This window comes from Clinocottus analis, unplaced genomic scaffold, assembly GCF_023055335.1.
Source record: "Clinocottus analis isolate CAN_PGR_092001 unplaced genomic scaffold, fCliAna1.0.p SCAF_18, whole genome shotgun sequence".
Taxonomy (NCBI): Eukaryota; Metazoa; Chordata; class Actinopteri; order Perciformes; family Cottidae; genus Clinocottus; species Clinocottus analis.
The window spans coordinates 1249057-1267411 of record NW_027175909.1 but is presented as its reverse complement, the minus strand read 5'-3'; the positions used below and the strand labels follow the sequence as shown (position 1 = coordinate 1267411).

Here is an 18355-nt window from a genome sequence, read left to right as displayed (position 1 = left end):
ACATTTACTTGGGAAGGTGAATATAGTTGACAAAATCAATTAAAGCCTCGAAGCTTTTAAGTTTTTCAAGCTGTCATCATCAGTCTACAATAGATCATACGACAACAGATGTTTAGGATGACTCTTTCACTCCTGCCTCCTAAAAAGAGGCTGAACTTGTCTGATGTTAGTATTTGTAAGTTACAAATATAGTTTGGAGGAGTTTGGTGTAACTAGCTTTGCTAGCATCTTAAAACCTGCCTTTTGGCTACATTTGAATCCATGCCATGATTATCTAGACAGCTCTATTTGCAAATCAAAGAGCCACAAAAAGGCCAAGCTAATATGTTTTTTTCAATATATTTTTGGACAACAGACATTTAATTGTATTTAAGGGTATAAGTAGTAGTAGAATAACAATGTCAGATGCCAATACTTTGTAGGTTATAGAACTTTTTGCTCTATAGATGTTCTGGTCTGAAATTAAAGTAAAATAAAACTATAATAAAAGTAATATGAAAAAAATTGCAACAAAAAAAGTATACAGGTCATGTATAAAGTATCGAAACAGCTTTGCAAACTACAACAACACATGGTGTGTGTGTGTGTGTGTGTGCGTGTGTGTGTGTGTGTGTGTACGTTTTTTCGCCTGACTTCACTTGACTTTATGTGGTTAATTTGCTTTTTCGCAACCACGTTACCCCACGTTACCTAAACTGATCCGGTCACGTTCTTTGAAAACTGTTTTCATTTCCGCTATCGACCATGAAAAATTAACAACTATTTCTGTTTTATCTCAATGCTGATTGGCTTTCGCAACTCAGTGTCAGGCAATTTTTTCACCAGAGTTGAAATATCTCTCGTGAAAAAGCAAATTTTCACAACAATTTTTCCCCTCGTTTGCGCCGCCCGACAAAAAATGACCTTTTTCACAACCATTTGCCTCTGTGCGTTGACTTTACCTGTAATCTACTCACAGGAATATTTCACAACTCTTTTGCAACTCTAACTGTATTCACCAAAGTCTGCTGGCCATAAAAGAAGCTGCGCACTGAGGCTACTTTCTTCTCATCAGAATTTCTATATTTATTGGAGCTTTAAAAAATAATTTAAATTTTAAGACTGGTCTGAGTGAGGTTTACTTATATTTGAAAAGGGATGGGTTTTGTTTCTAAGTTTAAATTTATGAAACTCTGTAGCCAACGAGTTTCTCAGGGAGCCATTTAGTCCCCACTGAACACGGCACATGGATGAGATAACTAGTCGACAGGTTAATGCACAGATGAGATAACTAGTCGACAGGTTAATGCACAGATGAGATAACTAGTCGACAGGTTAATGCACAGATGAGATAACTAGTCAACAAGGTTAATGCACAGATGAGATAACTAGTCGACAGGTTAATGCACAGATGAGATAACTAGTCAACAAGGTTAATGCACAGATGAGATAACTAGTCAACAAGGTTAATGCACAGATGAGATAACTAGTCGACAGGTTAATGCACAGATGAGATAACTAGTCAACAAGGTTAATGCACAGATGAGATAACTAGTCGACAGGTTAATGCACAGATGAGATAACTAGTCAACAAGGTTAATGCACAGATGAGATAACTAGTCAACAAGGTTAATGCACAGATGAGATAACTAGTCGACAGGTTAATGCACAGATGAGATAACTAGTCAACAAGGTTAATGCACAGATGAGATAACTAGTCGACAAGGTTAGACTCCTCACTGAACAAGCTGACACTAGACACTAGAAGGGGTTTGAGGCTACACTGATTCTTGACTGTTATCAGATTCTATAAAACCTCCATCCTATATTTGGGTAACCTGCCCTTTTTCTATTGGATGACAGCTCATCAGGATCTTCTATGGTATCTCTCTTCCCTCTCTCTCCTTCTCTCTTGCTCTTTTTTGCTCACTTCTCTCCCCCCCCCCCCCCTTTTTATCTACTCTCTCTACCCCTCTCTTTCCCCTCTCTCTCTCACTATCTCTCTCCTTTTCTCTCTCTCCCCCTCTCTCCTTTCTCCTTCTCTCTCTTCCCTCTTTTTTCTCATCCTCTCTCCTTTTTTCTCCCCCTCTATCTCACTATCTCTCTCCCCTCTCTCCTTCTCGCTCACCCCCCCCCCCCCCCCCCCCCTCTCTCTCTCTCTCTCTCTCCCCCCACTCCCCCCCCCCCCCCCCCCCCCTCTCTGATGCTCCCACTGTGTATCTGCGCTCTTGACTCTTTGAGCTCTCGGCATGAGGCGGTCGGTTTAGCTGGCCCTGATCCACCTTAAGTCCAGCTGCTGTACACACACTTTTGTTCGGACCTGTGGATCAAAGAGTGGCCAGACCCCGCGTCTGGACTCCAGAGATGCTGAATCCGGTGCTTTAAAAAAACACCGACTCGTAGAGAACTTTCAGGGACTTGGAGAAGCGGCGCATCAGCGGGAAAAAAAAGTGTGCGAGGAGAGGACGCCAAGGGGAGGGGGTGTGAGGGTGTGAGGGTCCAAACCTCATTAAACACCAGCAACTAAGTGTAGCTCTGCTACATATTGTTTTTCTTTAAGGGTTCCCTCTCCAGCAGCAACATTTCACCCAAAAGCAGACAGCCGGACCGTCCTGCGCTCGCGCGGCTGGTCGGCAGGAAGCGGCTGGTGGCAGCAGGGGTCCTGGGGGTCGTGATGGTTCTAGTTCTGGTCATCCTCATCCCGGTTCTGGTGAACTCGGCGGGCTCGGCGGCGCACTACGAGATGCTCGGGACCTGCAGGATGGTGTGCGACCCGTACGGGACCAAGTCCCCCACCAGCACCGTCACGGCGGACACGGCGCGCGACAACAGCCTCGTGGAGTCCCTGCCTACTTTTATCCAAGGTCCGAAAGGGGAACCGGGGCGTCCGGGTAAGGCGGGACCTAGGGGACCCCCCGGTGAGCCGGGTCCGCCCGGTCCAGCGGGGCCACCGGGAGAGAAGGGGGTCCCGGGGAGATCCGGTCTGCCGGGACCTCCGGGACCCGGCGCCGCCGCCGGGGCGATCAGCGCGGCCACCTACAGCACCGTGCCCAAGATCGCCTTCTACGCCGGGCTGAAGAAGCAGCACGAGGGCTACGAGCTGCTCAAGTTCGACGACGTGGTGACCAATCTGGGGAACCACTACGACCCCACCGCCGGGAAGTTCACGTGCTCCATCCCCGGGATCTATTTCTTCACTTACCACGTCCTGATGCGCGGAGGGGACGGCACGAGCATGTGGGCCGACCTGTGCAAGAACAACCAGGTAACACACTGCACACCCAACCAGGACACACAACCAGGTAACACACTGCACACACAACCAGGTAACACGCTGCAACACAACCAGGTAACACACTGCAACACAACCAGGTAACACACTGCACACACAACCAGGACACACAACCAGGTAACACACTGCAAGACAACCAGGTAACACACTGCACACACAACCAGGTAACACGCTGCAACACAACCAGGTAACACACTGCAACACAACCAGGTAACACACTGCACACACAACCAGGACACACAACCAGGTAATACACTGCAAGACAACCAGGTAACACACTGCAAGACAACCAGGTAACACACTGCACACACAACAAGGTAACACAACCAGGTAACACACTGCCAACTCTTCCTCCACTGTTGTGTTGTTGTTGTTGAAATTGTTGTTGTTGTACTTTTTACATCCAGCAGAGAACTATGTAACATTAGCCTAGTATTAAGTGTGTGTGTGTGTGTGTGTGTGTGTGTGTGTGTGTGTGTGTGTGTGTGTGTGTGTGCGTGCGTGTGTGTGTGTGTTTGCGTGTGTGTGTGTGTGTGTGTGTGTGGAGGGAATATTCGCCTAAAAGAGAGAGAAAGAGAGCACTGTGAACTGAATAATAATAATATTAATAATAGAAATATCTCAATGGAAACATATTCAGGTTATTCCGGCATTACTATTAGTAGCACAGAGCTCTTCATAAAGAATTGTACATAAGTATATGCACGAGTTGTAATAAATAAGTATATATATATATATATATATATATATATATATATATATATATATATATATATATATATATATATATATATATATATATATATATGTATGTATGCATGTATATATATATATATATATATATATATATATATATATATATATATATATATATATATATATATATATATATATATATGTATGTATGCATGTATATATATATATATATATATATATATATATATATATATATATATATATATATATATATATATATAATTTATAATTATTTGTAAATGAAATAAGGAAAGACGTGTAAAATACCTCTACACAATATCTGAAAAGTGTCCAACGGTTCAGCAAAGTAGAATCATTTATGATGAAATCCATCATCAAAGTAGGAATGAGTGTGTGAGATACTAAAGTAAAGCCCGAGGATGAAGAGGCCCTCGCTGCCTCCTCATCCTCGCCCAGGTCCTGGTCTCCGTGGCGATCAGCTGTCAGCAGCAGATCCGGCCCCAGCAGCGCTCCAGCAGGCTGTCGACATGTCTGCTGCACCAGCAGAGCGCCCGCCATGATGAAGCAGACATGTTTCAATTAGGACTCTGCGGCTGAGACCCTCTGACACAGGGCGCCCGGTGGGCGTCGCCCCGATGCTCGCTCCATATTCAAATCACTGGCTTTAATTGACAGAAGCTGATTTCCATCTTACCAGTATTTCTTTTGTGGTCGAAAGATTACATCCTTTTCTTGCAATCATTTTATGAATTTATTCTCTACATTTTAATCCTGTGCAATTATCTACGGTGTTCAGTGCTTTCGCAAGATACATATTCACATCATTTATTTCCACAAAGGAAAGCAAATCATATTGTTTCATTTGTTTTGGAGCAGGTGATGTTCTCCCTTGTTTAATAACATCTGGAGACATCTGCCCGGCAACTCACTGCATGTGAAAAATATGTTTTGTAAGTGTCTCCAACAGAGACGGAGGCTTTATTTTATTTACAGCTATTCTCTGATGGTGTAATAGTAGTAATAAAAATACAAAAGCCACTGCTATCAGATCATATTTATTCTGATAAGTCATTTTTCAGTAAACATATAATTATTGGCCTTTATTGTGCTGCATGATTATAACAGTCCATCCCAGTCCTCTGAGAGACAAATGAAATTATAATGAAACACGTCCTTATTGATGTCTGTATTCTAATTATAAAACAAATAAATTATAAATATATAAATCTGATAGACAAATCTGCTGCATAATGAGGACTTGCTCATCACACATAGGGCTCATAATACCCTCAGTAAAAACTGTACATACTGCAACTTAAGTAAAGGATCAAACCCTCAACACAAGATTACAAAAAGTAACAGGAAGTTTAAACATTAGAAAATAGAAGGACGAGTGGTGAATTACGCCGAGGGCCCCACCAGCTGGAGAGGGGCCAAAGAGAAGGAAGGAATCTCATGACCCCTCAGTTGATGTGCTCACTGCGCTGTGGAGACTCACGCTCAGCAGCTGATTGGTGCTCCATCAGCGTCCAGCGGGGCCGACGGGGGCCCAGCTGACGGGGGCCGAGGTCAGGGGACCGGCTCTTATCGTACATGTTGTACATCCGCTCACATCTCAGGTGGGAGGGGCTAAAACAAGAGGAAACAATGAAAGTAATCAAGAATTTACTAAATGACTTTTCAGATAGATTGATGGATGGATAGAAAACGTTATTGATCCCCAGTGGGAAAACTCATTTGTCACCACAGACAACAACAGACTCCTACAGACAACTACAGACTCATACAGACAACAACAGAATCATACAGACAACTGCAGACTCATACAGACAACAACAGACTCGTACAGACGACAACAGACTCATACAGACAACTACAGACAATAACGGACAACTACAGATGAGGTTCACAGTGCACAGCAGACAAAAAACACATTACAAAGGACAAACACCAGAAAATGCCGTATGAAAGAAGACAACAAGATACATAACCGACATAGAAAGATGCTACATTTAAATCAAAAAACACAACTAAAGGTGTTCATTAAAAAATCAAACTGCTGCCGGGACAAAAGACTTCCTCAGTCGCTCAGTCGAACACTTTGGCATCCTGAATCGCTCACTGAATGAACTTCTGAGTCCTTTAATAAACAGCGTAGCTGATGGCTTCAGAGGAAACGATCGTTTTTAACTTGGAGCTTGATCTCTTTTCTAGAGTGACCTCTGGTGAGTCCAGGGGAAGGCCGATCAATTAGCATCCCCAATGAGCCTAATCTGCATGTCTGGGAGAACCCTCGCTGAAGGGAGAACATGCAAACACGCTGCGTTCCTGCTGCGAGGTCAGCGCACACACCATGATGTCACACTGGGATCGACCCGTCCTTAACAAAAGATACATAAGGATCTAACGTAGGGGACTCAGCATATTCAACAGTGCTGTCATACATCCATGTGTTTGCTCTGAGCTGCGGTCACAGAGAGCTCGCTTCATATCCTACCAGCAGCGTAAGAGCCACTGACACAACATGTGTGAGCGCAGTGGTCACCTCCTGGTCTTTTTGGAAGATGGAGAGCAACGCGCGGTGGCGTGTGTCTGTTTCAGTGACATCACTCAGATGAAACAGGTGTCTCCGGCTGTTGGTTGAACACTTCAGTGTGTTTCTTCAGTGCTCGGGTTAGCGCGCGGCGCTGCAGCAGCAGAGCAGCTCCGTCCTCATTGTCTCCACACCTGCAGCTCATCAGAGGCTCTGCTGGCCGTCAGCTGGACTATGATGTCAGAATCATACAGCGTATGAATAAACAGGTGTGACAGATGGGGACATGACAGAACAAAAGTAGCGTGATTTTGAATTCAAAATGATAAAATGTAGTATTTTCATGCAACGATCAATCCCTGTATCTCATCAGAATCAATAAAATCAATAAGGTGGGTAACAATGAACTGACCAATACAAATAATAGTTAAAAATATAATCAAGACATGATTTACAGATAAATATGGTGAACAACAAACAGTTAACAGTACTTAAAACAAGTGTAAAAGGTACAATAAAAGTTTATTGTGCTCAACTGCAACAACTTTTGCTCTCAGTTGCCTCAAAATACGATCCCATATCTTCCATATCATATCTTTTATATCTGTGAACGTATATGAATATCATTTTACAATTCATTCAGATATAAGCATTAACACATGCAGCGTTATTGCTTGTCGCAGTTGAAATACATCATAATGAATATGATGGGCTGCACGGTGGTGTAGTGGCTAGCACTGACGCCTCACAGCCAGAGGGTCTGTGGTTCGGATCCTGGGCGGGCCGGGGTTCGGATACTGGTCTGGCAGGTCCTTCTGCGTGGAGTTTGCATGTTCTTCCAGTAGCAGTGTGGGTTCTCTCCGGGTTCTCCGGCTTCCTCCCACAGTCCAACGACATGCTGCAGAGGTTAATTGGACTCTAAATGGCCCGTAGGTGTGAATGTCTGCCCTGTGATGGACTGGTGACTTGTTCAGGGTGAACTCTGCCTTCGCCCTTTGACAGCTGGGATCGGCTCCAGCGCCCCGCGACCCTAATGAGGATAAGCGGTTCAGATAATGGATGGATGGATAATGAATATGCATACAAAATATGTAGTAATTATTAATAACTCAAATATAAATAAAAAAAAAACATACATTTGTAAAAAAATATTTATATTTACTTTAGGACGCAAACAAAATGAATGCAAAAATAATAATAACAATAAACAAAGAATATGATAAAGAGTAAAATGAATAACAATAAATCTGATGTAGATGAAAAGGATTGAACGTATGAATGTTGAATTATTTTTTCACAATTCAAACAATAAAATGAAATAAACAAATATGATATCACAGTGCAGGAAGAGGCAAAAAGCCGACTGCCCTTATTTGAAGCTTCCACCTATATAATAATAATAAATGTTTACAAAATTACAAACATAAAATGAAATATGCATAGGACAGATGAGATATGAAACTGTCTGGTTTTCACCCTGCGGTTCCGCTCCACGGAGCGGCTGCAGTCGGATGAAAGCTCTCGGGGCCGGTGGTTCGTCTCCGGTCTCTTCGAACCTGCTCGTCGTCTGCATGGAGGTTCGGCTTCAACATGTTTTTCCTTGTCTCCGTCTCTCCGGCTCTCAGCGGGACGCTGAATCATAAACCCATACATTTATATCTGAAGGTGTCATTATGGCCTGTTTGCCTGCTTCAAAATGTCTTTCATTGTAGAGTCTTGTGTCGTCTCCACGAGGGCGAGCAGAGTGGAATATTACATCTCACGCGGAGACGTCCTCTCAGCATGTGGAGATCGATTCAAGATATCATTAATCAAACAATTACACAACATCAATATAAACAATATACCTGGTTATTATGACACATACAGAACTATGTGCATTATATATATATATATATATATATATATATATATATATATATATATATATATATATATATATACATATATATATGTATATGTATATATATATATATATATATATATATATATATATATATATATATTATGGCAGTAAATTAAAGAGTTGTAATCTGTGTTGGTTGTCATGGACAGAACTATACTGTTCACACTTATCATGAGATTTGGTCAAATTCAAGCTTGCATTAATAATATAAAGAGACAGTAAGTCTGTAGTCTCAAAGACATTAGTGAGTTAGTGAGGTGAGATATATTTATGAGCTTTGTATGGCTACAGAACCAGGATTAGAACAAATGCAAACATATTAACAGTTAAAAGAGACCGTTTGGATATGATTTTCAAGTAAAGTCAATTTGTTATGTAAAGGTAGATTCAAAATGTATTTACAAAATACAAGGACTAACTAAGATGTGGCATGAGTGTGCATTCAAATGTCTGTTTCAGATCTCTGGGGTCACAAAGATGCATATATTAAAATACCTGAGGACGCCTCCAAATGATTATATAAAAGGATAGGCCTATTTATTAACGTGCATATTTAAGTTATAGAAAATGAAATAGAAATGGAATGTCATGCCATTAAACAAACTAACTGACTCATAGATGTGACTTTGATCACAAGGAATCATAGTTTCAGAGAGAGGTCAGGAGAAGGTCAAGGTAGCCTAGCTCAGACTAAGGCTCCACTACGTTTAGCTAACCCACAGACCTCCCAGGAGGTCGGTGAGTGTTGAGTCGTCACAGAGAGCTGGCACGTTGTGGCTGCACTTGATGGGCGGACGCCGGACAGAAAACTCTGGACTCAGGACTCTGGTGGCACGAGAGGAGGAGAACTTAATGCAATGGTGCCCAAACATAGCTTTGCTCTGACGTCATGCACACGTGGACAGAATGGACAGAAGCAATATATGTCATGTGTACAGAATAGGGCTGCAACATTGAATCGATAAAATCAATACCTTCTCGTATGTCACTTCATAGTTGCGTTGCGTGCACAATAACTTAACAGCTAGGCTAACCGTTGTCGTTAGCTCGCTAGCTAGTCGTTCATTCTCTGTGTTTGAGCTGTTGGGTTAGATAACGTCTTTGTTTAAAAATACCGTGGAGCTTTAAGAGAAGCAACGCGTATACATCTCCTCTGAGGTGCAGAACACTGACCTGCGTTCAACAGTCTGATATAATGAGGCTTCATGCAGAGGAAGTGCTGCTGGGATTTGTAGTTCAATATCTAATTAACAACCTTTGTTTAGGTGAAGTTTAGTCTGTAAGTTATCCGTTGATACATTGAGTGTTACTTCTGGAATATCATCTCTTGTTCTGAGTTCTGAGTGTGTGCGTCTGTGAGTGTGTGTGTGTCTGTGCATGTGTGTGAGTGCATGTGTGTGCGTTTGTGAGTGTGCATGTCTGTGAGTGTAGAGAACAAGTTCTGACAAATCTTGTCTTGTCAAAGTTTTCTGATTTGTGTTTCTTTATTTTTTATAAATTCTTTATTGTTAAGATTTGTTGCATTGTGAATTTGCACTGTTAGTTCTGTTTTTGTAATGAAAGGTTGCAAATTAATGCTTTAAAATTATTATTTTTTTATCCGATTAATCGATTAATCGGAAAAATAATCGATCGATTATTAAAATAATCGTTAGTTGCAGCCCTACATTCCAATGATTTAAATGAATGTAAAAAAAACATCACAAATTTATTTCTGTATTTGTATATATTTGTGCGTGGATTTTTCTATTTGTTTGTGGGTTTGTATGTATTTATTTGTGGATCGCACTGCATTTGTTTGTGAATGGCTTCAGGCCTGTTTGAGACTCTCCTGCCATGTTTAGATCTGTAAATCAGCAGGTTTTTTTCAACATGGAGCGAACTGTAGCCAATCAGATGTCGCCCCTTTTTTAACCAATCACATGAGTGCAGCTCCCCCTCCTCACGTGGCTTCATTTGCGTTGGAAAGGAGGCGTGGCTTATCGCCATGAGTGGCTGTCCTTCAGATGCTGTTGTGGGACTACTGATAATATTATGAACCCAGACACAATGGAGTTTATGTTTCGACGTTTCCGACTAGTGTTTATTTCAATGGTCGATGTCTCAGTGCCCTTGAGCAAGACACTGGGGTTTAGGCTGGACAGTCCGGATTTTAAATGCCCTTGCGTCCCAGTGGCATCAAACCGGACACATATTTGTCCTCCTTTTTGGAACTGCACTCGGCCTAAAGAGCGAGTGGGGGGGGGGGGGGGGGCTGCCGGTCCCACGAGCAGGACCTCAACTCGTCAGCGTATCTTTTTAAGTCGGCTGATTCTTGACAAACCGACCACAGATTTGATGCTTAAACAACTAACTTCTTGCCTGAAAACATCCTTAAATGACATTGTGTGACTCAACAACAGTAGTATTCAAAGAATATCAACTTTCAGTTGTGTGTTTTCTCATCAAGTAGCAGAGAAGATCGCATTTTGAGAAACAGCCGCTGTAGACATCTTAACGCTGATTGGCCAAGACTCGACACACCACATCAAAGATGTTTTATTTTTTTGGTGATACATTTTTGATGTATAAATAAAGCTTACAGTCAATGTGCAAAAGAAAATTAAACTCAACATTCAATTGACGTTTGACAAGACCGATTAGATTGAACTGTGTAAATGCTTCGACGGGGACACCCCTACATTTTATTATCTTACTGTTAATTTTTAGTTTTGTTTTATTACTGTTCTACTGTTTATTTATATTACTTGATTTGTATCTTTATTTACTTGTGAGCAATGCTGGTGTAACTCTGTAATTTCCCCACTGAGGGACTAATAAAGGATTATCTTATCTTATCTCTCTCTCAGTGACAGTCGGGCTAAAGGGTGGTAGTGGATAGCACTGTAAACTCAAAGGAAGAGGGTTTGATTCCCGATCCCGGGCAACGTGGGTTCCCTGCGGGTTCCCTGGTTGTCTGTCTCTCTCCCATGAATGAATACTCCTGGTATTGTGTATTTTTTGTACACAAAAAAGATCATAATCTAATGGGGATTATGCAGGTTGGGAGACATTTACGGAGCCCAGTTCAGCTCCTCAGAGGCAAACCTTTCCCTTCTTGCTTCCCCCCGTCTGACACCATCAGAACAAAACCATCTGTATGTTCACCTCGTCGACTCCGGCTGAACGCTCAGCCACATACTTAGCTAATCTTCTTTTTTGACTGGAGCTCAACTCAGTTTTTGTAGTTATATGTGTATACGTCTGTTGGATGGCTGAATGAGTGAAAAATGGAGCTGCACCACTTGTTAGATGTTATGACTATTTCAGCTCCTGATGGCCATTAGCAGGACTTCAGACTCTTTGTGCTGTTGAGGTGTCTACTTAATGTCTATGATTAGTGCATTAGTGTATGTGTGTGTCTTCCTCCAGGTGCGTGCCAGTGCCATAGCCCAGGATGCAGACCAAAACTATGACTATGCCAGTAACAGCGCTGTGCTGCATCTGGAGCCTGGAGACGAGGTCTACATTAAACTAGACGGAGGCAAAGCTCATGGAGGCAACAACAACAAGTACAGCACCTTCTCTGGATTCATCATCTACGCCGACTAGACAACGACACCATCTTACCCTGCGCTGTTAGAGGCCGCCTGGCCTGGCCCTTCTACAAATCTTCCCCCTATGAATAAGATGCTCAGACTGGCTCTTTTCAACATGCGTGGACAAACCAATATTAATCAGTCTTCATAACATGCACAATATATATTTTTTCAACATTCTGCCATTGTCACAGTCCAAAGTGACAGTCACATCAATGTTGAATTGTCAAAGTGATGAATGAAAACCCCATCCTCTCTTTATACCATGACATCACACTTAAACTTGCAACTGACGTCTTTGTGTTATTGTAGTTCCATCACGCAGTGATGGCGGTAACGCTGCGAGCGAGGAGTTGGTTTGTGCATGTGTTGGTGTGGGCAGACATTCCCAAAACATCAGTGACCTGTAGCCTACATGTAACCGCCTGCTGGTAACAGTCCAAGATGGATGTTTACAGATGCATCTTTTAAAGGAGGGGTGACTTTAAATAAGAAACTGGTTATTTGAAGGTTCTTCACTCTTGAATCTGATTATGCCACAAGCTTAAGGAAAAATAAGAAAATCTGATAGAAAAGCAGCTGATCATGGGTAGTTTTAAAAACTGACTGTGGGAGGAGTTTGTGTATTAATAATAATTAAGAAAGCCCTCAGTTAGTATGTGTGGTTTCTTTCTTTCTTCATTGATATCATACTCTGAAGATAGCAAGGAGAAGCTTGTTACACTTGAAGGGCATTAAAATACACTGGCAGCAGTTAGTTCCTATTATAAACATAATTACCTCTTTTATAGCATAGAATGATTAACACAAATATTTTTATTTACATGTTAATCAAATTACACATTTTAACACAATTAGTTTCTATGCTCATGCAATTTTTATATAAACCATCATCGAAGAATGTGGTGATTTCTCATCATAGGTTTGCAGCAAAACCTCTCAAGTGTTATTCAAATGGATTCAGAAATGTTTCTGCACACACAAGTATTTTTCCTTAGGCCTAATTTACAAAATAGGGAAGAAATCATAGCTTTACAAAAATCGGAAAAAATGTATTTAAAGGAGGCACCTGATGCCTGCGAGGGGGCAAGAGGGAAGTGAGGCCGGCCATGTTGAAACAGACTACTGCTGAGAACTGGGTCAAAAGAGATGGTCTGTACACAAAGTTGGAGGCATTTATTTTCTGTTACAGGTTCTGTTATCCTGTGCAGGAGCACAGACATGCACATGTACTGTGGCCCACGTTCCTGCCGAGGGGTCCACGCTATTCCACTGAGCTGCAGGCTTAGGGAACACCTCCAACATATGCTGCAATGATTCAGCAAAAGCAGGGAACAGGAAGACTACTGCAAAATGTGGGTTATACCGGGCACCCTTTTATGCGCCACATCTACTAAATAATAAAAAATGAGTAATAACCGCTGCCGGGCGTCGAGCAGGGGCTGGTTCCACAACCTGCAGTGGTTTTCGGGGAGCTGGCTACAGCGCTCGCGAGCAGCCAATCTCCCGGCTGTACCCTTACCTGAGGAGGTGCAATGGATAACTGATCTGACGGCGAGGGAAACCCCGCCTCTCCAACCACCTCCATAGCACTAGCTCGTGAGCTAAAAGCGAGCGCTAGTTAGCTCGTGCTGACCCGTAGCGCATATTTGTTTTCCATCACGCCTCCTCGCGTGAGAGGCGACCACGGGTTGGGGGGGAGGACATTCTTCTTCTTCTTTCAATGATGGATCGCAACCAACTTGACCCATTGCATACTGCCACCTACTGTACCGCAGTGTGCAGATACACAGGGCTGCTGCTGAGAGGGTCCTTGTCTCTGTAACTGCTGCTAAATTTAGGAATCTGCTGCTAAATGTAGAATTGGAAAAATCCACAAATCAGCCACACCAATATATAAACCGCACGGGTCAAAGTTGAAAGTATCGGCTTATAACTTACATTTTACGGTATATGCTAGGAAACACTGATGTAAGCGACGTTGGATTTCAAATACTCATGTTTTATGTGGGATGGAGATGTGCACTGGACATATTTTTAGAGACACATAATTGGTGAATAACACTGAATAAAACACTAAATTTTAAAAGAAAACTCCACAACGCAACTATCAATGTAGTACCTGTAACAGCAGGTAGTGGTCCAATGCTGCACTCCATTCCACTAAGACAGTAGCTTCTAAGGGTGTGGACAAGTACATTAATCAGATATGCAGGGGCAATGCCATGGATTGTTTTGATGATATTTGCTACCCTTCAGTACCCGACCAGTCACCCAAATGAAACAATGTACCACTAACGCAGGGCTCAAAATACTTTTTTCAGTGGACATGAACTAGTGCATGTAACTTTTAAAATGACATGCACACATGTAAACACACATGTATCCCATAAAGCGTTATAAAGTAGCATCAGGATCCTTGATGTCCATCAAGGATAGCCATCTCGAATTCTTCAGAGACGTCCGGATCTTCTCTCAATGCATGCATAACCTCTTTTTAATTGCATGGTTGAATGGCCCATTATATATTTTTTTGGTATCAGCCTTCTCTTTTTTTCCCTGACAAACTAAATTTTCATCTGGCCTCACACAACCTCCAGTTTCTCCAGAACATCGTTCAATATGGCCCATTGCACTTCTGAATTCTTATTCTACTTTTGATTCTCATCCAGACCATTAACAGTCTCACAGCCTGACTTTAAACTCAGTAGTAAACTCAGTAAAGGTCAGTCAAAAACTGACCTTTTATTTCTTTTGTTTGATGATGAAGTTTGAATATAAATCATGTTTTATTATTTGATTGATTTGTGTACATGGTTAAGATGTTGTTTTGTTAGTTACTTATAGAGGATACACTTAACACCCCAAATAACTACTAATAACCAGTTGGACTTTACATATTTAAAAATATAACAAAACAATAAATGAAATACACACATGTATTGATCAAGCGAGAGGAAGTATTTTCTCTCCAGAGTTATATTCCTGGTAGTGAGATTAGGTTGGGAGATCAAATTCACTGGAACTTTTCTGACTCATAATCTTGGAATTTCTAAAATCCTAGCCATGGACGTCACATACAGCGTCCATGTTTGCAGTCTTCCCAGAAGCTGATGTGGAGATCAATTTGATGCCTCTTGAACGGTTTAATGATGAATAAAGCCCAAGTGATACTGGAACTGAAACTGGTGACCAGTCTTCAAACTAACATGTAAATGCATTCATAAAGTTTTTACGAGGATGTATCACCCTCTTAATCCGGTAGTGTTTCCAGTATTTGAAGTCTTCTTGATAAACCAGACTAAATAACAAAAAACATCATGAAATTGACACATATACATGCCTCTATGTCAGACTGTTTCTTTTGAACCACATTTGAGAACTACTGTACACTGAATGATGTAAGTATGTTTAGCTTGAACTTTAACTGCTTCCTGAGATGCAGTGGTGAGTTCTTGAAAACCAAATAGTTGTCCTGTTGAGGGCACACATATCTCTTTGAATGTTTCTTGATGCTTATGAACTGGTTACCAGCTATGACCGTTGGTTTTGACAGTAGTGGTTAGACCCTTTGGTGTAGCTGTATACTACAGATATGTTGAATGTGGACATTTTTGCATTGGGTCAGAACAAGCGACCAATATTTAATGTTACGTGGTATAATAACGAGTATATCAAGCAAGAAAGTCCACTCGTGCAGTGACGTACAGTGCAAACTACTAACTGAGTTCCCACATTTAAGAGCAACCACTTAGTGACTCCAATAAGTCTATTCATCTAATGGGTGTCCTGGTATCCATTTTGAGGATTTTTATTTTAAGATTGCAATGGTGCGTGTTCATCCTACTTCAGCCTGACCAAAGTTGCTATGTGAACTAAAGCACTATGCAGAAGAAGAGAATAACAATGTGTCAATTAGGGATGCACCGATAACTAAACCAGTATCGGGTCAATTACCATGTACATGTACTCATACTCATTAAACTACTCTGAAGCCTAAAAAGCTGCATAGCTGCATGATCATTTGATGCACAAGCAAGTTACATCCATTGTTTATTGGCAACTGCATTATATGCGCAAAACCAGCAGTCCCCAGGAACTCTCCACAGCATCCATTAGTTCAGCTGAGAGGTTGTCAGCTGTGTGTCTGTCTGGTAGACTCTACTCGACTCTGGTAGGCGAGTAAATACTTCGGCTGCTCGAGACCTGTAAGGAGACCAAGCTATGCTCTTATGTATTCCTTGTAAGCCATCTGATGAATACAGTGAAGGGGGTTAACCCCGGAGTTAGCAATATCTGTGGTTAAGGTGAGTGACAAGCACCATTCTGCTTTGCCGCTCCTCGGAGTAGGTATTTATTTTAACTATATTATACTGGTTAAACGGTTGATGATTAACATTGAATTTGAGGAACAGCTGATGAAAATACATTTTAAAGGTGATTGTTAGACCTGTAATGTGATCTTCAGTACTGATTAGCAAGTACTCAAATGTAAGTGTTACGGTGCATCCCTAGTATCAATGTACACTGTCATGTATCTTAAAGATTGAAAGGATATATTACTTTGGTATCATGTGTAAATACTGTAGCGATAAAAAATATTCTTATTTTTTCTGCCTATACCATGTAAAGAATGCTAGAAGAGAAAAGAGGAATCATTAATTGATTAATCATCTCATTAATTCAGTAATCACTGATTGTCTTGAAGTTATAGCCTCGCAGTGTAATGGTGTGAATACATGTGTATGGTATCGGGAGTGTGCAATACTATAAACGTTACACTCTTCTTCTGTCTGACAACAGTCACCAGTGTGTTACCTCAACAATGTCTACATTAAATGGAGAGAAGTAACATTGCACCTGTGTAATGACTGCTTGATTCGTTTCTTGTTCTTTTTACTTCACTGTAACTTCTCCGTTAACCGACCAGCATCAAGGATTCTATATGTTTTTTATTGGTCAGTGGTCTTGTCGGCTGGTTGTGCGTACCAGCCGTGTGTGTGTCCTTTGACTGCTTTCCGCTCGTATGCCAGCTGTGATTCCTGCTCACACTCCCAATTCCTCCTCCCTGTGACTCGGGTATATGTTGGGGAGATACACACTCAAGCATCTGTTGCAGCTGAGGTTAATTACACCTCTTTCCAGCAGCGTTCCCTAAACCACCACACACACACTCTGTCCCCTCTGCAGCGGAGTCGAACCGCCCCACCACATCCACTACGTCAAGAAATGATGTGTCAAGTTATATTTCATAGTGCCACTTTTTATAATGACACATTTTATTTCATAGTGCCACTTTTCTAGACAGTGGTGTTGTCACCGTCCTCTCACCTTTCATGACATACCACCTCTTCTCTTAATTGTTTTCATATTTCACAAATGGTTTGTTTAATGGGCAAAGATACTTTTGAAGTTGAGGAACATAAAATAAATACAAAATATTATACACTCACATATGCTGCATGTATTTTTTTTTAAAAAGTATGTTTAAGAGAAATAATAATTATGATGACAATACATACTGCTCTTCACGGTTCATTGATTTTCCTGTAGCATCAGTACTCACACTGGGAAATGTTTACGTTAAATGTATTTAACATTACATTGATTTAACTACTCCTCAAGTTTTTCTCCAACAGGAAATGAAGAGAAAATGTACCATTCAATTTAAAGGCACAGTGTCTAACATCTAGGGGAATTACTTAGCATAAATGTAATATAATATTCATAACTATGTTTTTAATCAGTGTATAATCATCTGAAATGAGAAAATCATAGTTTTAATTATCTTAGAAAAAGCCCTTCATATCTTCGAAGGGAGCCCATATTACTGAGCACACCATCCTGAACCGCCATGTTTCTGCAGCAGCCAGGACGGAAAAAACTATACGGACTCTAACGAGAGCCTTTAGAAAAATGATCAATTTGCTGGTTAGGTATAGTGTTAATTTACATTCTCAATGTCTCACATTGATATTTGTTCAAACCAGACGACAAACGCTGTATCTTTACAGATTAGTGGATAAACTGCTTAATTCAGTTTATGTTCACACAAAGCTTAGCATTCTTCCTTAGTGCATTAACTAAACACACACATACACACACACACATATATATACATATACATATATATATATATATATACATATACATATATATACATATACATATATATATATACATATACATATATATATATACATATATATATATACATATACATATATATACACATACATATATATACACATATATACATATATATATTTATATATATATATAAAACTGATAAATCGCATCAATTTTTTGTGATTAATCATAATTAATCGCCTTATGCGCCAAATTCAAAA

The 18355-nt window shown here is 40.9% G+C and overlaps 1 protein-coding gene across 1 annotated transcript; it reads left to right on the top strand.

The window, feature by feature from the left end:
- The first annotated feature begins 2626 nt into the window (after positions 1 to 2626).
- On the top strand, positions 2627 to 12018 carry c1ql3a (complement component 1, q subcomponent-like 3a). Its single transcript, XM_068581962.1, has 2 exons — positions 2627 to 3244; positions 11839 to 12018. Exons 1-2 carry the CDS (start codon positions 2654 to 2656, stop codon positions 12016 to 12018), a joined length of 771 nt encoding a protein of 256 aa, XP_068438063.1. The 5' UTR covers positions 2627 to 2653.
- Positions 12019 to 18355: the final 6337 nt, after the last annotated feature.